General features: G+C 44.6%; 1 protein-coding gene across 9 annotated transcripts in view; it reads left to right on the top strand.

The window, feature by feature from the left end:
• LOC115122797 (poly (ADP-ribose) polymerase family, member 8) overlaps positions 1–25,684 on the top strand; it is a 100,492-nt gene that overhangs the window by 61,183 nt on the left and 13,625 nt on the right. For 8 of the 9 annotated variants that reach the window (XM_065026914.1, XM_065026915.1, XM_065026913.1 and 5 more), the window contains 11 exons: positions 1,970–2,064; positions 4,543–4,603; positions 8,589–8,746; positions 13,277–13,405; positions 17,674–17,812; positions 17,954–18,007; positions 18,143–18,238; positions 20,028–20,120; positions 20,203–20,328; positions 20,601–20,666; positions 24,499–24,566. In XM_065026914.1, the coding sequence (XP_064882986.1) occupies positions 1,970–2,064; positions 4,543–4,603; positions 8,589–8,746; positions 13,277–13,405; positions 17,674–17,812; positions 17,954–18,007; positions 18,143–18,238; positions 20,028–20,120; positions 20,203–20,328; positions 20,601–20,666; positions 24,499–24,566 (1,085 nt within the window). Of the gene's footprint in view, positions 1–1,969; positions 2,065–4,542; positions 4,604–8,588; positions 8,747–13,276; positions 13,406–13,514; positions 13,545–13,666; positions 14,115–14,155; positions 14,386–17,673; positions 17,813–17,953; positions 18,008–18,142; positions 18,239–20,027; positions 20,121–20,202; positions 20,329–20,600; positions 20,667–24,498; positions 24,567–25,684 lie in introns of all 9 variants that reach the window. The other variant, XM_065026917.1, reaches the window with a different exon arrangement.

Here is a 25,684-nt window from a genome sequence, read left to right as displayed (position 1 = left end):
TTAACACCATAGTGTCCTCCAAGCTCGTCATCAAGCTCGAGACCCTGGGTCTCGACCCCGCCCTGTGCAACTGGGTACTGGACTTCCTGACGGGCCGCCCCCAGGTGGTGAGGGTAGGCAATAACATCTCCACCCCGCTGATCCTCAACACTGGGGCCCCACAAGGGTGCGTTCTGAGCCCTCTCCTGTACTCCCTGTTCACCCACGACTGCGTGGCCACGCACGCCTCCAACTCAATCATCAAGTTTGCGGACGACACAACAGTGGTAGGCTTGATTACCAACAACGACGAGACGGCCTACAGGGTGGAGGTGAGGGCCCTCGGAGTGTGGTGTCAGGAAAATAACCTCACACTCAACATCAACAAAACTAAGGAGATGATTGTGGACTTCAGGAAACAGCAGAGGGGACACCCCCCTATCCACATCGATGGAACAGTAGTGGAGAGGGTAGTAAGTTTTAAGTTCCTCGGCGTACACATCACAGACAAACTGAATTGATCCACCCACACAGACAGCATCGTGAAGAAGGCGCAGCAGCGCCTCTTCAACCTCAGGAGGCTGAAGAAATTTGGCTTATCACCAAAAGCACTCACAAACTTCTACAGATGCACAATCGAGAGCATCCTGTCGGGCTGTATCACCGCCTGGTACGGCAACTGCTCCGCCCTCAACCGTAAGGCTCTCCAGAGGGTAGTGAGGTCTGCACAACGCATCACCGGGGGCAAACTACCTGCCCTCCAGGACACCTACACCACCCGATGTCACAGGAAGGCCATAAAGATCATCAAGGACAGCAACCACCCGAGCCACTGCCCGTTCACCCCGCTATCATCCAGAAGGCGAGGTCAGTACAGGTGCATCAAAGCTGGGACCGAGAGACTGAAAAACAGCTTCTATCTCAAGGCCATCAGACTGTTAAACAGCCACCACTAACATTGAGTGGCTGCTGCCAACACACTGACTCAACTCCAGCCACTTTAATAATGGGAATTGATGGGAAATGAATATATCACTAGCCACTTTAAACAATGCTACCTAATATAATGTTTACATACCCTACATTATTCATCTCATATGTATACGTATATACTGTACTCTATATAATTTACTGCATCCTTATGTAATACATGTATCACTAGCCACTTTAACAATGCCACTTACATACTCATCTCATATGTATATACTGCACTCAATACCATCTACTGTATCTTGCCTATGCCGCTCTGTACCATCACTCATTCATATATCTTTATGTACATATTCTTTATCCCCTTACACTTGTGTCTATAAGGTAGTAGTTTTGGAATTGTTAACTAGATTACTTGTTGGTTATTACTGCATTGTCGGAACTAGAAGCACAAGCATTTCGCTACACTCGCATTAACTTCTGCTAACCATGTGTATGTGACAAATCAAATTTGATTTGATATATTAAAAGTTGAGTGAAAAAAATATATACCATTTCCTTTACATTGATTTGACTTTTTACAAATACAATCAGTTTTTTCCACGTTGATTCAACATCATCACATTGAGTTTAGTTGTTGAAATAACGTGGAAACAACATCGATTCAATCAGTTTTGCACAGTTTGACAATACTGTAGGTTGTCAAACACATCTGATTATTGTTCTGCTGTAGGTTGATCTTGCCAGACAAAAGCACAACATGTCCTGAGCAGCTGATTGGTCGTGTTTTGTGTCTCTTTAGAAATCTGTCCAATCATTACATTTTAGTGGAGGGGAGGGCAAACTTAAAAATAAAATAAAAAGCCTTTCAGGTCTCCCCTCTGAGTCCGGGTCCTTTCTAGGTATTGTCCTTCTAGGGAGATGTTTGCTGTTCACTGTGATTCTCTTTGCTCTTTGGGGTCTAAAAAAATGTGAAGAGCTTTGACTATACTGCTGATGGGTGGGGTGGGGGGGGCTTTAAAACACGTTTCATTGATTTATTGACATCTCTCTCTGATAGGTGAACTCTGATGGCGAGCTCCACAAGCACCCCCAGTTGGAGGTGGACCTGGCTGCGGTCCGGGAGATGTACGGACACCACGCAGTATCTCTCAGGTAATACTAATATACAGGGACACCACGCAGTACCTCTCAGGTAATAATAATATACAGGGACACCACGCAGTATCTCTCAGGTAATAATAATATACAGGGACACCACGCAGTATCTCTCAGGTAATATACAGGGACACCATGCAGTATCTCTCAGGTAATAATAATATACAGGGACACCACGCAGTATCTCTCAGGTAATAATAATATACAGGGACACCACGCAGTATCTCTCAGGTAATATACAGGGACACCACGCAGTATCTCTCAGGGAATAATAATATACAGGGACACCACGCAGTACCTCTCAGGTAGTAATAATATACAGGGACACCACGCAGTATCTCTCAGGTAATAATAATATACAGGGACACCACGCAGTATCTCTCAGGTAATAATAATATACAGGGACACCACGCAGTATCTCTCAGGTAATAATAATATACAGGGACACCACGCAGTATCTCTCAGGTAATACTAATATACAGGGACACCACGCAGTACCTCTCAGGTAATATACAGGGACACCACGCAGTATCTCTCAGGTAATATACAGGGACACCACGCAGTATCTCTCAGGTAATAATAATATACAGGGACACCACGCAGTATCTCTCAGGTAATAATAATATACAGGGACACCACGCAGTATCTCTCAGGTAATATACAGGGACACCACGCAGTATCTCTCAGGGAATAATAATATACAGGGACACCACGCAGTACCTCTCAGGTAGTAATAATATACAGGGACACCAAGTATCTCAGGTAATAATAATATACAGGGACACCACGCAGTACCTCTCAGGTAATAATAATATACAGGGACACCACGCAGTATCTCTCAGGTAATATACAGGGACACCACGCAGTATCTCTCAGGGAATAATAATATACAGGGACACCACGCAGTACCTCTCAGGTAGTAATAATATACAGGGACACCACGCAGTACCTCTCAGGTAATAATAATATACAGGGACACCACGCAGTATCTCTCAGGTAATATACAGGGACACCACGCAGTATCTCTCAGGTAATAATAATATACAGGGACACCATGCAGTATCTCTCAGGTAATACTAATATACAGGGACACCACGCAGTACCTCTCAGGTAGTAATAATATACAGGGACACCACGCAGTATCTCTCAGGTAATAATAATATACAGGGACACCATGCAGTATCTCTCAGGTAATACTAATATACAGGGACACCACGCAGTACCTCTCAGGTAATAATAATATACAGGGACACCATGCAGTATCTCTCAGGTAATACTAATATACAGGGACACCACGCAGTACCTCTCAGGTAGTAATAATATACAGGGACACCACGCAGTACCTCTCAGGTAATAATAATATACAGGGCATTCGGAAAGTAGTCAGACCTCCTTGACTTTTTCCACATTTTGTGACGTTACAGCCTTAATCTAAAATTGATTAAATAAATGATAAATCCTAATTTGATCTACGCACTACCCCATAATGACAAAGCCAATATACGTTCATTTTTTTTTGTGCAAGTTTATACAAAATTTAAAACAAATACCTTTTCCCATGAGACTCGAAATTGAGCTCAGGTGCATCCTGTTTCCATTGATCATCCTTTAGATGTTTCTACAACTTGATTGGAGTCCACCGGTGGTAAATTCAATTGATTGGACATGATTTGGAAAGGCACAGACCTATCTATATAAGGTCCCACAGTTCACAGTGCATGTCAGAGCAAACACCAAGCCATAAGATTGAAGGAATTCTCCGTAGAGCTCCGAGACAGGATTTTGTTGAGGCACAGAGCTGGAGAAGGGTACCAAAAAATGTCTGCAGCATTGAAGGTCCCCAAGAACACAGTGGCCTCCATCATTCTGCAGCATTGAAGGTTCCCATTCTTAAATGGAAGACGTTTTGAACCACCAAGACTGAACCACCAAAAGCTGCCCAGCCAAACTGAGTGAGCGGGGGAGAAGGGCCTTTGGTCAGGGACTTCTGGCCAACTTGACACAACTGCGGAATGCATTGGAGTCAACATGGGCCAGCATCCCTGTGGAATGGGGAGGGGGTGGGGGGGTGAGTCAGTGTGGTTGGTGGTGTATGGCAGGGCCTACTGGATGACTCATCACAGAGTAGAGAGCTGGTCTTCCAGGGGTGTGTGTGTGTGTGTGTGTGTGTGTGTGTGCGCGCGCGCTCGTGCGTAGTGCACCATTCTATGCTGAGAATAAGATATGAAAGGGTAGCTGTGCTGAATAATGCATTTTCATTGTAATGCTGATATACGACTTCAAACATGTTTTCAAGATGAAAAAAGCTCTCGATCAGCCTCTTTGTGGCATTTCTATGTTGAGATATCAAAGTAGCCAAGAGACAATGCGGAAATCCCCCATGTTTTCAACAATATGCATGTTGACTCTGACTGAAGGTGTCTTTATGTGACCATAGGAGAAGTGAAATCTGTTCATCTTCCTAACCTGTCGTAGGGAATACGGCGCCATCGACGATGTGGACATTGATCTCCACGTCGACGTCAGTTTCCTAGATGTAAGTATTATAGTATTATTATAGTATTATTATATCCTTTCATGTTGTCAGTTTTGATCTGATGAGCTTAACGCTGGCATTTCAAATGTATTTGACCATTTTGAAAAATATAATTCAGGCACACAAGTGTATTGACCCCATGTTAACCTTGTAGGTCTGCACCAGTTAGATAACATGGTTTAGTGTATTGACTCCATGTTAAAATAATTAAAAATCAAATCAAATTTGTCACATACACATGGTTAGCAAATGTTAATGCGAGTGTAGCGAAATGCTTGTTGCTTCTAGTTCCGACAATGCAGTAATAACCAACGAGTAATCTAACTAACAATTCCAAAACTACTACCTTATAGACACAAGTGTAAAGGGATAAAGAATATGTACATAAAGATATATGAATGAGTGATGGTACAGAACGGCATAGGCAAGATACAGTAGATGGTATTGAGTGCAGTATACACATATGAGACAAGTAATGTAGTGGCATAGTTTAAAGTGGCTAGTGATACATGTATTACATAAAGATGCAGTAGATGATGTAGAGTACAGTATATACATATACATATGAGATGAGTAATGTTGGGTATAGAGGTCGACCGATTAATCGGAATGGCCGATTAATTAGGGCCGATTTCAAGTTTTCATAACAATCGGTAATCGGCATTTTTGGGTGCTGACTTCCGATTGTTTTTTTATTTAGCATTTCATTTTTATTTCATTTTTTATACCTTTTATTTGACAAATCAGTTAAGAACACATTCTTATTTTCAATGACTGCCTAGGAACTGTGGGTTAACTGCCCTGTTCAGGGGCAGAACGACAGATTTTCACCTTGTCAGCTCAGGGGTTCCAATCTTGCAACCGCACAGTTAACTAGTCCAACGTTCTAACCATTGCACTCCACGAGTAGCCTGCCTGTTACGCGAATGCAGTAGAAGCCAAGGTAAATTGCTAGCTAGCGTTAAACTTATCTTATAAAAAACAATCAATCATAATCACTAGTTATAACTACTAATCCAGTTTAGCAGGCAATATTAACCAGGTGAAATTGTGTCACTTCTCTTGAGTTCATTGCACGCAGAGTCAGGGTATATGCAACAGTTTGGGCTGCCTGGCTCATTGCGAACTAATTTGCCAGAATTTTACGTAATTATGACATACATTGAAGGTTGTGCAATGTAACAAGAAAATTTATACTTAGGGATGCCACCCGTTAGATAAAATACCGAACGGTTTGTAAACGTTTTGTTGTCTAAATGATAATTTCCGGATTCGACCATATTAATGACCAAAGGCTCATATTTCTGTGTGTTATTATGTGATAATTCAGTCTGATTTGATAGAGCAGTCTGACTGAGCAGCAGCAGGCCCGTAGTCATTCATTCAAACAGCACTTTAGTGCGTTTTGCCAGCAGCTCTTCGCAAGCACAGCGCTGTTTATGACTTCAAGCCTATCAGCCTAATGGCTGGTGTAACCAATGTGAAATGGCTAGCTAGTTAGCTGGGTGTGCGCTAATACTGTTTAAAACGTCACTCGCTTTTAGATTTGGAGTAGTTATTCCCCTTGCGCTGCAAGGGCCGCGGCGCGACTTCTGTGGAGCGATGGGTAACGAGGTAGGGGCGAGGAGGGGGACGGAAGCTATACTGTTACACTGGCAATACTATAGTGCCTATAAGAACATCCAATAGTCAAAGGTCTATGAAATAGAAATGGTATAGAGAGAAATAGTCCTATAAATAGTATAATTAACTACAACCTAAAACCTCTTACCTTGGAACATTGAAGTCTCATGTTAAAAGGAACCACCAGCTTTCATATGTTCTGAGCAAGGAACTTAAACGTTAGCTTTTTTTTTTTTTTTTTTTACATGGCACTTATTACTTTCTTCTCCAACACTTTGTTTTTGCATTATTTAAACCAAATTGAACATGTTTCATTATTTATTTGAGGCTAAATTGATTTTATTGATGTATTATATTAAGTTAAAAATGAGTGTTAATTCAGTATTGTTGTAATTGCCATTAATACAAATATAAAAATAGAAAAATTGGCCGTTTTGTTTAATTGGTATCGGCTCTTTTTGGTCCTCCAATAATTGGTATTGGCTCTTTTTGGTCCTCCAATAATTGGTATCGGCTCTTTTTGGTCCTCCAATAATCGGTATCGGCTTTGAAAAATCATAATCGGTCGACCTCTAGTAGGGTATGTAAACATTATATTAAGTAGCATTGTTTAAAGTGGCTAGTGATATCTTTTTCATCAATTTCCATCAATTTCCATTGTTAATGTGGCTGGAGTTGAGTCAGTGTGTTGGCAGCAGCCACTCAATGTTAGTGGTGGCTGTTTAACAGTCTGATGGCCTTGAGATGGAAGCTGTTTTTCAGTCTCTCGGTCCCAGCTTTGATGCACCTGTACTGACCTCACCTTCTGGATGATAGCGGGGTGAACAGGCAGTGGCTCGGGTGGTTGTTGTCCTTGATGATCTTTATGGCCTTCCTGTGACATCGGGTGGTTTAGGTGTCTAGTAGTGGTGGTGTAGGGCAGGTAGTTTGCCCCCAGTGATGCGTTGTGCAGACCTCACTACCCTCTGGAGAGCCTTACGGTTGAGGGCAGAGCAGTTGCCGTACGGTGATACAGCCCGACAGAATGCTCTCGATTGGGCATCTGTAGAAGTTTGTGAGTGCTGAGGTTGAAGAGGCGCTGCTGCACCTTCTTCACGGCGCTGTCTGTGTCGGTGGACCAATTCAGTTTGTCCGTGATGTGTACGCCGAGGAACTTAAAACTTACTACCCTCTCCACTACTGTCCCGTCGATGTGGATAGGGGGGTGCTCCCTCGGCTGTTTCTTGAAGTCCACAATCATCTCCTTTGTTTTGTTGACGTTGCGTGTGAGGTTATTTTCCTGACACCTCCTCCCTGTAGGCCGTCTCGTCGTTGTTGGTAATCAAGCCTACCACTGTAGTGTCGTCCGCAAACTTGATGATTGAGTTGGAGGCGTGCATGGCCACGCAGTCGTGGGTGAACAGGGAGTACAGGAGAGGGCTCAGAAGGCACCCTTGTGGGGCCCCAGTTTTGAGGATCAGCGGGGTGGAGATGTTGTTACCTACCCTCACCACCTGGGGGCGGCCCGTTAGGAGGTCCAGTACCCAGTTACACAGGGCGGGGTTGAGACCCAGGATCTCAAGCTTGGTGACGAGTTTGGAGGGTACTATGGCGTTAAATGCTGAGCTGTAGTCGATGAACAGCATTCTCACATAGGTATTCCTCTTGTCCAGATGGGTTAGGGCAGTGTGCAGTGTGGTTGAGATTGCGTCGTCTGTGGACCTATTGGGGCGATAAGCAAATTGGAGTGGGTCTAGGGTGTCAGGTGATATGGATATGGTCCTTGACTAGTCTCTCAAAGCACTTAATGATGACGGAAGTGAGTGCTACGTGGCGGTAGTCGTTTAGCTCAGTTACCTTAGCTTTCTTGGGAACAGGGACAATGGTGGCCCTCTTGAAGCATGTGGGAACAGCAGACTGGGATAGGGATTGATTGAATATGTCCGTAAACACACCAGCCAACTGGTCTGCGCATGCTCTGAGGACGCGAATGGGGATGCCGTCTGACCCTACAGCCTTGCGTGGGTTAACACGTTTAAATGTTTTACTCACGTTGGCTGCAGTGAAGGAGAGTCCGCAGGTTGTGGTTGTGGGCCGTGTCAGTGGCACTGTATTGTCCTCAAAGCGGGCAAAAAAGTTATTTAGTCTGTCTGGGAGCAAGACATCCTGGTCCGTGACTGGGCTGGGTTTCTTCTTGTAGTCCGTGATTGACTGTAGACCCTGCCACATGCCTCTTGTGTCTGAGCTGTTGAATTGCGACTCTTTGTCTCTATACTGACGCTTAGCTTCTTTGTTTGCCTTGCCAATCAAACAAGGCAAACAACAATAAGTCAAAAAAAAAGAAAAGCAGAAGACATGTTTGTGATTTTGTTTTGGTCGTCAGGAGGAAATAGCCCTGGCGTGGGACGTGATCCGCAGGGAGCCGGTGATCGTGCGTCTACACTGCTCTCTGACACAGTACCTGAATGGACCGGTCCCCACGGTGGACGTATTCCAGGTGTCGACTAAAGACCGGTTTGGACTGGGACATCAGATGAAGAAGTAAGTGACAGATGGTTCTGATATCACTTTCAACACCTAGAGAGTTCAGTGGAATTGTTTGCATTCATTTAAATCTCTCAATTAATATTAATTAAGTATCAATTAACCTCTTAAGTCGACCCTCTACTTTTTTGAACATTCTGTTAAAAATCGCGCAACATTTCAGCGCCCTGCTACTCATGCCAGGAATATAGTATATGCATTTGCTTAGTCTGTGTGGATAGAAAACACTCAGACGTTTATAAAACTGGTTAAATCACTGCTGTGGCTTTACCAGAACGGCATTTACATCGAAAAGCACAGGAAAAACTGATCACTGAAAATGGGAAAATATATCCATGCGCTACTTGAACCCATTGATAAAGGTGAACCACAATTAATTGACTGAGGTTGCAGTACCTACAGCTTCCACACGGTGTCTAGAGTCTTGTCATTTCCCTTCGAGTTTTTTCTTGGTCAAACACATGCAGGGCACCGTATCTCCTATGGTCTAGGACCGGATATTTTCGTTGAGTTTCTAGCCGGACATTTTTCCAGACGGACAGCTAATGATCTTTACATCGCCTCCTGATGAATTTTATCGCTTATTAACGTTTACTAATACCTAAAGTTGCATTACAAACGTATTTCAAGTGTTTTGTGAAAGTTTATCGTCGACTTTTTGAATTTTAAAAAATGACGTTACGTTTTGAAACAATGTTGTTTTCGTTTATCACACAGTCTACATATAACGATATCTAGGCTTTATATGGACCGATTTAATCGAAATAAAGACCCAAATAGTGTTTATGGGACATCTAGGAGTGCCAACAAAGAAGATGGTGAAAGGTAATGAATGTTTTCTATTTTATTGTGCGGTTTGTGTAACGCCGAAATGCTAATTATTTTGTTTACGTCCCCTGTGGGTCTTTTTGGGTGTTACATGCTATCAGATAATAGCTTCTCATGCTTTCGCCGAAAAGCATTTTAAAAATCTGACTTGTTGCCTGGATTCACAACGAGTGTAGCTTTAATTCGATACCCTGCATGTGTATTTTAATGAACTTTTGAGTTTTAACTAATACTATTAGCATTTAGCGTAGCGCATTTGCATTTCCAGAGCTCTAGTTGGTACGCAAGCGTCCCGAGTAGAAGCAACAGGTTAATAGATCAAATTACTTAATTCTTTAGAGTTGAGAGAGGGGGGGGTTATAATCGGAATTGTTGTAATGGAATTGTTTTAAAATGGGCATACTATGTATCACTTGGATATTTGATTTGGAATTTTAGCAACAGTATATAAAAGAATATATATAAATATACAGTACCAGTCAAAAGTTTGGACACACCTACTCATTCAATGGTTTTTCTATATTCCACATTGTATAACACATATGGAATCAAGTAGTAACCAAAAAAGTGTTAAATAAATCAAAATATACTTTTCAATGTGAGATTCTTCAAAGTAGGCCTTGATGACAGCTTGGCATTCTCTCAACCAGCTTCATGAGGTAGTCCCCTGGAATGCATATCAATTAACAGGTGTGCTTTGTTAAAAGTTAATTTGTGGAATTTCTTTCCAATCAGTTGTGTTGTGACAAGGTACGGGTGGTATACAGAATATATCCCTATTTGGTAAAAGACCAAGTCCATATTATGACAAGAACAGCTCAAATAAGTAAAGATTAACATCATTACTTTAAGACATGAAGGCCAGTCAATACAGAACATTTCAATCACAAAAACCATCAAGCGCTGTGATGAAACTGGCACTCATGAGGACCGCCACAGGAACGGAAGACCCAGAGGAGAAGGAGAAGTTCATTAGAGTTACCTGCACCTCAGATTGCAGCCCAAATAAATGCTTCACAGAGTTCAAGTAACAGACACATCTCAACATCAACTATTCAGAGACTGCGTGAATCAGGCCTTCATGGTCGAAATTCTGCTAAGAAATCTCTACTAAAGGACACTGATAAGAAGATGTGTTTGGACCAAGAATCACGAGCAATGGACATTAGACTGGTGGAAATCTGTCCTTTGGTCTGATGAGTCCAAATTTGTAATTTTTTGATTCCAACTGCCTTGTCTTTGTGAGACGCAGAGTAGGTGAACAAATGATCTCCACGTGTGTGGTTCTCACCGTGATGCATGGAAGAGGAGGTGTGATAGTGTGGGGGTGCTGTGCTTTGGTGAAACTGTCAGTGATTTATTTAGAATTCAAGGCACACTTAACCAGCATGGCTACCACAGCATTCTGCAGCGATACGCCACCCTGTCTGCTTTGTTTGTCAACAGGACAATGACCCAAAACACACCTCCAGGCTGTGTAAGGGCTATTTAACCAAGAAGGAGAGTGATGGAGTGCTGCATCAGAGAACCTGGCCTCCACAATCCCCCAACCTCAACCCAATTGAGATGGTTTGGGAATAGTTGGACCACAGTCTGAAGGAAAAGCAGCCAACAAGTGCTCAGCATAATATTATATGGGAACTTCTTCAAGACTGTTGGAAAAGCATTCCTCATGAAGCTGCTTGAGAGAATGTGAAGAGTGTGCAAAACTGTCATCGAGGCAAAAGGGTGGCTACTTTGAAGAATCTCAAATATTAAAATATATTTAGATTTGTTTAACACTTGTTTTGGTTACTACATGATTCTATATGTGGAATTTCATAGTTTTGATGTCTTCACTATTATTCTACAATGTAGAAGATAAAGAAAAACCCTTGAATGAGTAGGTGTTGAGCATTTACTACTATAGTCCATAGAAACGCGTTGAATAACACATCCATAAATGGCAGAAAATGAAGGTCAAACAATGTATGATAAGCAACCAGGTTTAGAAGTGTCTGTCATAAATAAATATATAATGTACAGTGTGTTCAGAAAGTATTCAGACCCCTTGACTTTTTCCACATTTTCTTACGTTACAGCCTTATTCTAAAATTGATTAAATTGAAATGTTCCTCAATCTACAAGCAATACCCCATAATGACATCACAATACCCCATAATGACCCTTTTTTTTGTTGCAAATTTATAAAAAATACAAAATTGATATCACATTTACATAAATATACAAGACCATTTACTCAGTAATTTGTTGAAGCATCTTTGCCAGCGATTACAGCCTCAAGTCTTCTTGGGTATGACGCTACAAGCTTGGCACACCTGTATTTAGGGAGTTTCTCCCATTCTTCTCTGCAGATCCTCTCAAGCTCTGTCAAGTTGGATGAGGAGCGTCGCTGCACAGCTATTTTCAGGTTTCTCCAGAGATGTTCGATCAGGTTCAAGTCCGGCTCTGGCTGGGCCACTCATGGACATTCAGAGACTTGCTGCACAGCTATTTGCAGGTCTCTCCAGAGACTTGTTCTGAAGCCACTCCTGCATTGTCTTGGCTGTGTGCTTAGGGTGGTTGTCCTCTTGGAAGGTGAACCTTCACCCCTGTCTGTGGTCTTGAGCACTCTGGAGCAGGTTTTCATCAAGGATCTCTCTGTACTTTTCTCCATTCATCTTTCCCTCGATCCTGACTAGTCTCCCAGTCCCGACTGCTGATAAACATCCCCACAGCATGATGCTGCCACCACCATGCTTCACCGTAGGGATGGTGACAGGTTTCTACCAGACATGATGCTGCCCCCACCATGCTTCACCGTAGGGATGGTGACAGGTTTCCACCAGACATGATGCTGCCCCCACCATGCTTCACCGTAGGGATGGTGACAGGTTTCCACCAGACATGATGCTGCCACCACCATGCTTCACCGTAGGGATGGTGACAGGTTTCCACCAGATGTGATGCTTTGCATTCAGGCCAAAGAGTTAAATCTCATATAGACAGCCTTTCTAAATCGTGTTTGAATCAATTGAATTTACCACAGGTGAACTCCAATCAAGTTATAGGAACATCTCAAGGAAGATGAATGGAAACAGGGATGCACCTGAGCTCAATTATATCCTCATAGCAAAGGGCCTGAATACTTATGTAAATAAGGTATTTCTGTTTTCTATTTAAAAAATAATAATTTAAATAGCAAATTTTTCACAAAAAAAATCAAATGTTTTCGCTTTGTCATTATGGGGTATTGTGTGTAGATAGATTTTAGAATATGGCTGTAACTTAACAACATGTGGAGAAGGGGAAGTGGTCTGAATACATTATGATGGCAGTGTAGGTGGCAATACTTCACCGCAGATGCGGAAGTGCGAAACTAGTGGATTGGGACGCATCCAATGCAACAAAACAAACAACAACAACAACAAATCTCTTAAATGGGTTAAATGGATTTTTATGGGTATTGTTTTCGTTATGTAACTTAGATTGACGCACTGGTGTGTCAATCCAACCCTATGGGGTTTTCATTTTTTTATACAACTAGATACAGCTCTCAATAGTTGAAATTAGTGCGGACAAGGAAATGTCTTTCTTTTGAAGGAAATTAGCCCGAATCTGTTGAATTGTGGAGCCCTTCATTGGATAACACGTTTTGTTTCTTCTCTCTTACAACGATAATGTAGATGTTACATCCTTTATTTCCCCCTCTCTCTTCAGGATAATGCAGACGTTTGTCACCCAGCAGTGGAAACTCCAGAGTAAAGAGAAACTCAACTGCTCTCGCAACAAAAACAAGGGCGACAAGAAGGGCAAATCTCCCCTCCACATCTTCTCGACCCTCCGCAGGTCAGAGAAACATCATAATACTGACATTTTACGTCTAACATAATTATCGATTTGAACCTGTCTGTCACTAGAATTAAACTACAGACATTTCTTGTTCCTTACCACATAGGCACTTACTGTATCTGAAAGGATCAAATAGGTATGATATGGTAGTATCTCCACTTTTGCTCTCTGATTGGTTAGGCAGAATTGAGCCTGGGTTTACTCTCTCCGTTCCCATCAGTTGTGTATCTTGGACAATAAAGTTATCTTCGTCTTCAGATCTCCCAGCTACCCGCCTCCCGGCTGTGTCAAGAGCAAAAAGAAGCCGAAGCCAGAACAAGATGGCGTCTCTAAATCCCACCGCCTTCTCCGACGGACTTACACCAGCACCGCCAAACAGCAGGTTGAGGTGGACGGCTGCGGCCCCGGGACCAAGACTACCCACCGTCTCCTGGGCCTTTCCCTGTCCAGCGGAGACCCCCGTATGGACCACGGAGGAGGGCCCGGACCACTGCCCTTCAAACCCCACCGCCTGGGCAGGCCCTGCATGGCTGTGGTCAAACCAGAGGACCTCCGACCCGCTCCCCATAAGCTCCTGCCTCGCTCGTGCTCTGGCGACCCCCGCTGTGAGCATGCAGGAGTGGGAGGAGGTGGGGGAGGGGGTGGAGGGAGTCTTGGGGGAGGTAGTCTTGGGGGAGGTAGTCTTGGGGGAGGTAGTCTTGGGGAGGTAGTCTTGGGGGAGGTAGTCTTGGGGGAGGTCGTCTTGAGGCAGGTAGTCTTGGGGGAGGTGTTGGTGGGCTGGGCCCGAGTGGTGGTGGAGGGGGTAGTCTTGGTGGAGGTGTTGGTGGGCTGGGCCCGAGTGGTGGTGGAGGGGGTAGTCTTGGTGGATGTAGTCTTGGTGGAGGTTTAAAGCACCACAGGCTGCTCAGTAGGTCGTGCTCTGGTTCTATCAGGACGGAGGAGCTGGATGGACTGAAACACCACCACCTCCTCAGCAGGTAAGATGAGAACATATTAACATAACATCCCCAAAGATAACATATTAACGTAACATAGTACTTTATTGATCCCCAAAGGAAGGAACATTTGTTGGCACCAGATGATACATAAATACGCAAAAACAAACACTAAAAGCAGCAACTCATGTTACTGCAGGTCCTACTGCCTCATCAATGCATGTTACTGCAGGTCCTACTGCCTCATCAATGCATGTTACTGCAGGTCCTACTGCCTCATCAATGCATGTTACCGCAGGTCCTACTGCCTCATCAATGCATGTTACCGCAGGTCCTACTGCCTCATCAATGCATGTTACTGCAGGTCCTACTGCCTCATCAATGCATGTTACTGCAGGTCCTACTGCCTCATCAATGCATGTTACTGAAGGTTCTACTGCCTCATCAATGCATGTTACTGCAGGTCCTACTGCCTCATCAATGCATGTTACCGCAGGTCCTACTGCCTCATCAATGCATGTTACCGCAGGTCCTACTGCCTCATCAATGCATGTTACTGCAGGTCCTACTGCCTCATCAATGCATGTTACCGCAGGTCCTACTGCCTCATCAATGCATGTTACCGCAGGTCCTACTGCCTCATCAATGCATGTTACCGCAGGTCCTACTGCCTCATCAATGCATGTTACCGCAGGTCCTACTGCCTCATCAATGCATGTTACCGCAGGTCCTACTGCCTCATCAATGCATGTTACCGCAGGTCCTACTGCCTCATCAATGCATGTTACTGCAGGTCCTACTGCCTCATCAATGCATGTTACTGCAGGTCCTACTGCCTCATCAATGCATGTTACCGCAGGTCCTACTGCCTCATCAATGCATGTTACTGCAGGTCCTACTGCCTCATCAATGCATGTTACTGCAGGTCCTACTGCCTCATCAATGCATGTTACTGCAGGTCCTACTGCCTCATCAATGCATGTTACCGCAGGTCCTACTGCCTCATCAATGCATGTTACTGCAGGTCCTACTGCCTCATCAATGCATGTTACTGCAGGTCCTACTGCCTCATCAATGCATGTTACCGCAGGTCCTACTGCCTCATCAATGCATGTTACTGCAGGTCCTACTGCCTCATCAATGCATGTTACTGCAGGTCCTACTGCCTCATCAATGCATGTTACTGCAGGTCCTACTGCCTCATCAATGCATGTTACTGCAGGTCCTACTGCCTCATCAATGCATGTTACTGCAGGTCCTACTGCCTCATCAATGCATGTTACTGCAGGTCCTACTGCCTCATCAATGCATGTTACTGCAGGTCCTACTGCCTCATCAATGCATGTTACTGCAGGTCCTACTGCCTCATCAATGCATGTTACTGCAGGTCCTACTGCCTCATCAATGCCTCCATGTTACTGCAGGTTCTACTGCCTCATCAATGCATGTTACTGCAGGTCCTACTGCCTCATCAATGCATGTTACTGCAGGTCCTACTGCCTCATCAATGCATGTTACCGCAGGTCCTACTCCCTCATCAATGCATGTTACCGCAGGTCCTACTGCCTCATCAATGCATGTTACTGCAGGTCCTACTGCCTCATCAATGCATGTTACTGCAGGTCCTACTGCCTCATCAATGCATGTTACTGCAGGTCCTACTGCCTCATCAATGCATGTTACTGCAGGTCCTACTGCCTCATCAATGCATGTTACTGAAGGTCCTACTGCCTCATCAATGCATGTTACTGCAGGTCCTACTGCCTCATCAATGCATGTTACTGCAGGTCCTACTGCCTCATCAATGCATGTTACCGCAGGTCCTACTGCCTCATCAATGCATGTTACTGCAGGTCCTACTGCCTCATCAATGCATGTTACCGCAGGTCCTACTGCCTCATCAATGCATGTTACCGCAGGTCCTACTGCCTCATCAATGCATGTTACCGCAGGTCCTACTGCCTCATCAATGCATGTTACCGCAGGTCCTACTGCCTCATCAATGCATGTTACTGCAGGTCCTACTGCCTCATCAATGCATGTTACCTCAGGTCCTACTGCCTCATCAATGCCTCCATGTTACCTCAGGTCCTACTGCCTCATCAATGCCTCCATGTTACCTCAGGTCCTACTGCCTCATCAATGCCTCCATGTTACTGAAGGTCCTACTGCCTCATCAATGCATGTCGTTGCAGGTCCTACTGCCTCATCAATGCATGTGGTTGCAGGTCCTACTGCCTCATCAATGCCTCCATGTTACCTCAGGTCCTACTGCCTCATCAATGCCTCCATGTTACCTCAGGTCCTACTGCCTCATCAATGCCTCCATGTTACTGAAGGTCCTACTGCCTCATCAATGCCTCCATGTTACTGCAGGTTCTACTGCCTCATGAATGCATGTTACTGAATGTCCTACTGCCTCATCAATGCCTCCATGTGGTTGCAGGTCCTACTGCCTCATGAATGCATGTTACCTCAGGTCCTACTGCCTCATCAATGCCTCCATGTTACTGCAGGTCCTACTGCCTCATCAATGCATGTTACCGCAGGTCCTACTGCCTCATCAATGCATGTGACTGCAGTCCTACTGCCTCATGAATGCATGTTACTGAAGGTCCTACTGCCTCATCAATGCCTCCATGTTACTGTAGGTCCTACTGCCTCATCAATGCCTCCATGTTACCTCAGGTCCTACTGCCTCATCAATGCCTCCATGTTACCTCAGGTCCTACTGCCTCATCCTCATCAATGCCTCCATCCATGTTACCTCAGGTCCTACTGCCTCATCAATGCCTCCATGTTACCTCAGGTCCTACTGCATCAATGCCTCCATGTTACCAGGTCCTACTGCCTCATCAATGCCTCCATGTTACCTCAGGTCCTACTGCCTCATCAATGCCTCCATGTTACCTCAGGTCCTACTGCCTCATCAATGCCTCCATGTTACCAGGTCCTACTGCCTCATCAATGCTCCATGTTACTCAGGTCCTACTGCCTCATCAATGCCTCCATGTTACCTCAGGTCCTACTGCCTCATCAATGCCTCCATGTTACCTCAGGTCCTACTGCCTCATCAATGCTTCCATGTTACCTCAGGTCCTACTGCCTCATCAATGCCTCCATGTTACCTCAGGTCCTACTGCCTCATCAATGCCTCCATGTTACCTCAGGTCCTACTGGTTACCCTACTGCCTCATCAATGCCTCCATGTTACCTCAGGTCCTACTGCCTCATCAATGCCTCCATGTTACCTCAGGTCCTACTGCCTCATCAATGCCTCCATGTTACCTCAGGTCCTACTGCCTCATCAATGCCTCCTTGTTACCTCAGGTCCTACTCCAGCAGTACCAAGATGGGCAAGGCAGCAGACATCTTCAAGGACTCTGTGTCTCCGTCCGAGGGGAGGCGGCTCTCTCTTACCTCAGGGCTCATCGGGATCCTCGCCCCCTCGCTCACCACGCCAACGCCGGTCAGTAAGGCTGCTGGTGATTGGTTGATCCGAAAGGCATCCTCTCATGATTGGTTGATCTTGATTTGTCATTAGAAACAGGGATTGTTGACCTTTTTTTGATCACAGGCAGGTAACAAACTTCCCTCTCTTCCTTTACAGCCAAACAATGGAGCCAAGTCCATACCAATAAAAGACAGAGGTTTCCTCGTCCAGGTAAATGCTCCCTGAATTTCACCTGAGCTCTTCTATCAATAATATGTTTTGTAAAACAAATGTGTACATGTGGAATGAGTTGACACGTGTTATAAAATCTATATGAGCATTTATCATGTCCTCTGTCTTCAACAGACCATGGAATATGCTGAGCAGAGGATTCCGGTCCTGAATGAGTTCTGTGTGGTGTGTGACGAACCACACGTGTTCCAGAACGGACCCATGCTCAGAGTGAGTACTGTACACACATACTAACACACAGTACAAGAAGAGAGAAAAAAAAACAGAGCTATATTCAGTTCAGCCCATACAGCTAAATGTAACCAGACCCCCGTAAGGTTTTAATAAAGCAGGGATGGGCAACCCCAGTCCTCGAGAGCCTGATTTGGTGTCACAGTTTTGCCCCCAGTCCCAGCTAACACACCTGACTCCAATAGTCACCTAATCATGATCTTCAGTTTAGAATGCAGTTTGATTAATCAGCTGTGTTTGTCAGGGATGGAGAAGAAGAGTGACACCAATCAGACCCTGGAGGACTGGAGTTGCCCTCTCCTGTTTTAAAGCATGATGTGATGTTGGCACCAACCAGAGAAGTACTTAGTCCTAATGATACAACTATAGGTCACTGTCCTGAGTCCTAATGATACGACTATAGGTCACTGTCCTGAGTCCTAATGATACAACTATAGGTCACTGTCCTGAGTCCTAATGACACAACTATAGATCACTGTCCTGAGTCCTAATGACACAACTATAGATCACTGTCCTGAGTCCTAATGATACGACTATAGGTCACTGTCCTGAGTCCTAATGATACAACTATAGATCACTGTCCTGAGTCCTAATGATACAACTATAGATCACTGTCCTGAGTCCTAATGATACAACTATAGGTCACTGTCCTGAGTCCTAATGATACAACTATAGATCACTGTCCTGAGTCCTAATGATACAACTATAGATCACTGTCCTGAGTCCTAATGACACAACTATAGATCACTGTCCTGAGTCCTCCTAATGATACAACTATAGGTCACTGTCCTGAGTCCTAATGATACGACTATAGGTCACTGTCCTGAGTCCTAATGACACAACTATAGATCACTGTCCTGAGTCCTAATGACACAACTATAGATCACTGTCCTGAGTCCTAATGACACAACTATAGATCACTGTCCTGAGTCCTAATGATACGACTATAGGTCACTGTCCTGAGTCCTAATGATACAACTATAGATCACTGTCCTGAGTCCTAATGATACGACTATAGGTCACTGTCCTGAGTCCTAATGATACGACTATAGGTCACTGTCCTGAGTCCTAATGATACAACTATAGATCACTGTCCTGAGTCCTAATGATACGACTATAGGTCACTGTCCTGAGTCCTAATGATACAACTATAGGTCACTGTCCTGAGTCCTAATGATACGACTATAGGTCACTGTCCTGAGTCCTAATGATACAACTATAGGTCACTGTCCTGAGTCCTAATGATACAACTATAGGTCACTGTCCTGAGTCCTAATGATACAACTATAGGTCACTGTCCTGAGTCCTCCTAATGATACGACTATAGGTCACTGTCCTGAGTCCTAATGATACAACTATAGGTCACTGTCCTGAGTCCTAATGATACGACTATAGGTCACTGTCCTGAGTCCTAATGTACGACTATAGATCACTGTCCTGAGTCCTCCTAATGATACGACTATAGGTCACTGTCCTGAGTCCTAATGACACAACTATAGATCACTGTCCTGAGTCCTAATGATAAGACTATAGGTCACTGTCCTGAGTCCTAATGATTCGACTGTAGGTCAGGGCTTTGTATACCAGTAGTACTTGTGGTAGACTGACTGTGGCTGTTTCTGACTCATTTAACCCAAAACAACCTACTTGCTAACGAGCAGCACACCCATTCCTATCTATATATATATGAGTTAGAGGGAGAAAATATGCTATAACGCTAAACAAGAGATCTATCTGAATGATCCTATGTGGTGTGTCCACCCCACAGCCCACCGTGTGTGAGCGGGAACTGTGTGTGTTTGCCTTTCAAACACTGGGGGTGATGAACGAGGCAGCCGACGAGATCGCCACAGGGGCTCAGGTATGCGCGCGCACTCACGACACACACACACACACACACACACACACACACAGCTGACTAAGTGTTCGTCTCTGTTTCCTAGGTGGTGGACCTGTTGGTGTCCATGTGTAGGTCTGCTCTAGAGTCTCCCAGGAAAGTGGTCATCTTTGAGCCATATCCCTCCGTGGTGGATCCATGTGACTCCCAGGCACTGGCCTTCAACCCCCGGGTATGGTTTACTAACCCTGAACCTACTAACAGCCTTAGGCCTTCAACCCCAGGATATAGCTTTTATCAGCAGTAATTTGATGAATTCCTGCAATAAATCTACCCCCCCCAAAAAAAATATAAGATTTATAAGACTAATCCATATAGAGACCATTTAGTTGAATATGCAGAGGACTTTAGTTGTTGTTGGTAGATCCTTGCTGAATTTCACTGTGTCCTTTTCTGAAGTGGTTCATACTGCCTGTGATCCATGATGCTTGTCGTTCATTTCAGAAAAAGGACTATGACCGAGTGATGAGAGCCCTTGACAGTCTCACCTCTATCAGAGAAATGTCCCAGGTAACTAACCCTAACCTTGACCCTTAGCTCTATCAGAGAAATGTCCCAGGTAACTAACCTAACCCTAGAAATGTCCCAAGTAACTAACCCTAACCCCGTACCTCTATCAGAGAAATGTCCCAGGTAACTAACCCTAATCCTTGACCCTTAGCTCTATCAGAGAAATGTCCCAGGTAACTAACCCTAACCCTCGACAGCCTTACCTCTATCAGAGAAATGTCCCAAGTAACTAACCCTAACCCCGTACCTCTATCAGATAAATGTCCCAGGTAACTAACCCTAACCCTAACCTCTATCAGATAAATGTCCCAGGTAACTAACCCTAACCCTTGACCCTTCCATCTATCAGATAAATGTCCCAGGTAACGAACCCTAACCCTCGACAGCCTTACCTCTATCAGAGAAATGTCCCAGGTAACTAACCCTAACCCTTGACCCTATCAGAGAAATGTCCCAGGTAACTAACCCTAACCCCGTACCTCTATCAGAGAAATGTCCCAGGTAACTAACCCTAACCCTAACCCCGTACCTCTATCAGAGAAATGTCCCAGGTAACTAACCCTAACCCTTAGCTCTATCAGAGAAATGTCCCAGGTAACTAACCCTAACCCTTAGCTCTATCAGAGAAATGTCCCAGGTAACTAACCCTAACCCTAGCCCTTAGCTCTATCAGAGAAATGTCCCAGGTAACTAACCCTAACCCTTAGCTCTATCAGAGAAATGTCCCAGGTAACTAACCCTAACCCTTGACCCTTATCTCTATCAGAGAAATGTCCCAGGTAACGAACCCTAACCCTTAGCTCTATCAGAGAAATGTCCCAGGTAACTAACCCTAACCCTTAGCTCTATCAGAGAAATGTCCCAGGTAACTAACCCTAACCCTTGACCCTTATCTCTATCAGAGAAATGTCCCAGGTAACGAACCCTAACCCTTAGCTCTATCAGAGAAATGTCCCAGGTAACTAACCCTAACCCTTAGCTCTATCAGAGAAATGTCCCAGGTAATTAACCCTAACCCTTAGCTCTATCAGAGAAATGTCCCAGGTAATTAACCCTAACCCTTGACCCTTATCTCTATCAGAGAAATGTCCCAGGTAACGAACCCTAACCCTCGACAGCCTTACCTCTATCAGATAAATGTCCCAGGTAACTAACCCTAACCCTTAGCTCTATCAGAGAAATGTCCCAGGTAACTAACCCTAACCCTTGACCCTTCCATCTATCAGATAAATGTCCCAGGTAACGAACCCCCTAGCTCTACAGATAAATGTCCCAGGTTAGCTAACCCTATCAGAGAAATGTCCCAGGTAACTAACCTAACCCTAACCCTTCCATCTATCAGATAAATGTCCCAGGTAACGAACCCTAACCCTTAGCTCTATCAGATAAATGTCCCAGGTAACTAACCCTAACCCTTAGCTCTATCAGATAAATGTCCCAGGTAACTAACCCTAACCCTTAGCTCTATCAGAGAAATGTCCCAGGTAACTAACCCCTCTCTATCAGAGAAATGTCCCAGGTAACTAACCCTAACCCTTGACCCTTATCTCTATCAGAGAAATGTCCCAGGTAACTAACCCTAACCCTCGACAGCCTTACCTCTATCAGATAAATGTCCCAGCCCAGGTAACCCCTACCCTCCTATCAGAGAAATGTCCCAGGTAACTAACCCTCGACCCTTCCTCTATCAGATAAATGTCCCAGGTAACTAACCCTAACCCTAACCTCTATCAGATAAATGTCCCAGGTAATTAACCCTAACCCTATCAGAGAAATGTCCCAGGTAACTAACCCTAACCCTGACCTTACCTCTATCAGAGAAATGTCCCAGGTAACTAACCCTAACCCTTCCATCTATCAGAGAAATGTCCCAGGTAACCCTAACCCTAACCCTCGACCCCTTACCTCTATCAGAGAAATGTCCCAGGTAACTAACCCTAACCCTTAGCTCTATCAGAGAAATGTCCCAGGTAACTAACCCTAACCCTTAGCCCTCTATCAGAGAAATGTCCCAGGTAACTAACCCCTAACCCTTAGCTCTATCAGAGAAATGTCCCAGGTAACTAACCCTAACCCTTGACCCTTATCTCTATCAGAGAAATGTCCCAGGTAACTAACCCTAACCCTTAGCTCTATCAGAGAAATGTCCCAGGTAACTAACCCTAACCCTTAGCTCTATCAGAGAAATGTCCCAGGTAACTAACCCTAACCCTTGACCCTTATCTCTATCAGAGAAATGTCCCAGGTAACCCGTTAACCCTTAGCTCTATCAGAGAAATGTCCCAGGTAACTAACCTAACCCTTAGCTCTATCAGAGAAATGTCCCAGGTAATTAACCCTAACCCTTAGCTCTATCAGAGAAATGTCCCAGGTAATTAACCCTAACCCTTGACCCTTATCTCTATCAGAGAAATGTCCCAGGTAACGAACCCTAACCCTCGACAGCCTTACCTCTATCAGATAAATGTCCCAGGTAACTAACCCTAACCCTTAGCTCTATCAGAGAAATGTCCCAGGTAACTAACCCTAACCCTTGACCCTTCCATCTATCAGATAAATGTCCCAGGTAACGAACCCTAACCCTTAGCTCTATCAGATAAATGTCCCAGGTAACGAACCCTTACCCTCGACAGCCTTACCTCTATCAGAGAAATGTCCCAGGTAACTAACCCTAACCCTTGACCCTATCAGAGAAATGTCCCAGGTAACTAACCCTAACCCCGTACCTCTATCAGAGAAATGTCCCAGGTAACTAACCCTAACCCTAACCCCGTACCTCTATCAGAGAAATGTCCCAGGTAACTAACCCTAACCCTTAGCTCTATCAGAGAAATGTCCCAGGTAACTAACCCTAACCCTTAGCTCTATCAGAGAAATGTCCCAGGTAACTAACCCTAACCCTAGCCCTTAGCTCTATCAGAGAAATGTCCCAGGTAACTAACCCTAACCCTTAGCTCTATCAGAGAAATGTCCCAGGTAACTAACCCTAACCCTTGACCCTTATCTCTATCAGAGAAATGTCCCAGGTAACGAACCCTAACCCTTAGCTCTATCAGAGAAATGTCCCAGGTAACTAACCCCCCTTAGCTCTATCAGAGAAATGTCCCAGGTAACCCTAACCCTAACCCTTGACCCTTATCTCTATCAGAGAAATGTCCCAGGTAACGAACCCTAACCCTTAGCTCTATCAGAGAAATGTCCCAGGTAACTAACCCTAACCCTTAGCTCTATCAGAGAAATGTCCCAGGTAATTAACCCTAACCCTTGACCCTTATCTCTATCAGAGAAATGTCCCAGGTAACGAACCCTAACCCTCGACAGCCTTACCTCTATCAGATAAATGTCCCAGGTAACTAACCCTAACCCTTAGCTCTATCAGAGAAATGTCCCAGGTAACTAACCCTAACCCTTGACCCTTCCATCTATCAGATAAATGTCCCAGGTAACGAACCCTAACCCTTAGCTCTATCAGATAAATGTCCCAGGTAACTAACCCTAACCCTTAGCTCTATAAGAGAAATGTCCCAGGTAACTAACCCTAACCCTTGACCCTTATCTCTATCAGAGAAATGTCCCAGGTAACTAACCCTAACCCTTGACCCTTATCTCTATCAGAGAAATGTCCCAGGTAACTAACCCTAACCCTTAGCTCTATCAGATAAATGTCCCAGGTAACGAACCCTAACCCTCGACAGCCTTACCTCTTCATCGTGTTTAGGACCTAATTCGTCATGTCTCTCATCCCCTCCTATGTCTCCCCTGTGGGTGTGTGTGTGCTGTCCCGTTGTACCCATTGAGCCAGTGGTGTTAAATGAAGGTTGTTTCTCTACAGGCACCTTACCTGGAGATTAAGAGGCAGATGGACAAGCATGATCCTTTAGCTCACCCCTTACTGACATGGTAAGAAACCCCTTACTGACATGGTAAGAAACCCTTACTGACATGGTAAGAAACCCCTTACTGACATGGTAAGAAACCCCTTTACTGACATGGTAAGAAACCCCTTACTGACATGGTAAGAAACCCCTTACTGACATGGTAAGAACCCCTTACTGACATGGTAAGAAACCCCTTACTGACATGGTAAGAAACCCCCTTACTGCCATGGTAAGAAACCCCCTTACTGCCATGGTAAGAAACCCCTTACTGACATGGTAAGAAACCCCTTACTGACATGGTAAGAACCCCTTACTGACATGGTAAGAAACCCCCTTACTGACATGGTAAGAAACCCCTTACTGACATGGTAAGAAACCCCTTACTGACATGGTAAGAAACCCCATACTGACATGGTAAGAAACCCCTTACTGACATGGTAAGAAACCCCTTACTGACATGGTAAGAAACCCCTTACTGACATGGTAAGAAACCCCCTTACTGACATGGTAAGAAACCCCTTACTGACATGGTAAGAAACCCCTTTACTGACATGGTAAGAAACCCCTTACTGACATGGTAAGAAACCCCTTACTGCCATGGTAAGAAACCCTTACTGACATGGTAAGAAACCCCTTACTGACATGGTAAGAAACCCCTTACTGACATGGTAAGAAACCCCTTTACTGACATGGTAAGAAACCCCTTACTGACATGGTAAGAAACCCCCTTACTGACATGGTAAGAAACCCCTTACTGACATGGTAAGAAACCCCTTACTGACATGGTAAGAGACCCTTACTGACATGGTAAGAGACCCTTACTGACATGTTAAGAAACCCCCTTACTGACATGGTAAGAAACCCCTTACTGACATGGTAAGAAACCCCTTACTGACATGGTAAGAAACCCCTTACTGACATGGTAAGAAACCCTTACTGACATGGTAAGAAACCCCTTACTGACATGGTAAGAAACCCCTTACTGACATGGTAAGAAACCCCTTACTGACATGGTAAGAACCCCTTACTGACATGGTAAGAAACCCCTTTACTGACATGGTAAGAAACCCTTACTGACATGGTAAGAAACCCCTTACTGACATGGTAAGAAACCCCTTACTGACATGGTAAGAAACCCCT

Source organism: Oncorhynchus nerka, linkage group LG13, assembly GCF_034236695.1.
Source record: "Oncorhynchus nerka isolate Pitt River linkage group LG13, Oner_Uvic_2.0, whole genome shotgun sequence".
In the NCBI taxonomy this organism is placed as follows: Eukaryota; Metazoa; Chordata; class Actinopteri; order Salmoniformes; family Salmonidae; genus Oncorhynchus; species Oncorhynchus nerka.
This window is presented reverse-complemented; position numbering and strand designations above follow the sequence as displayed.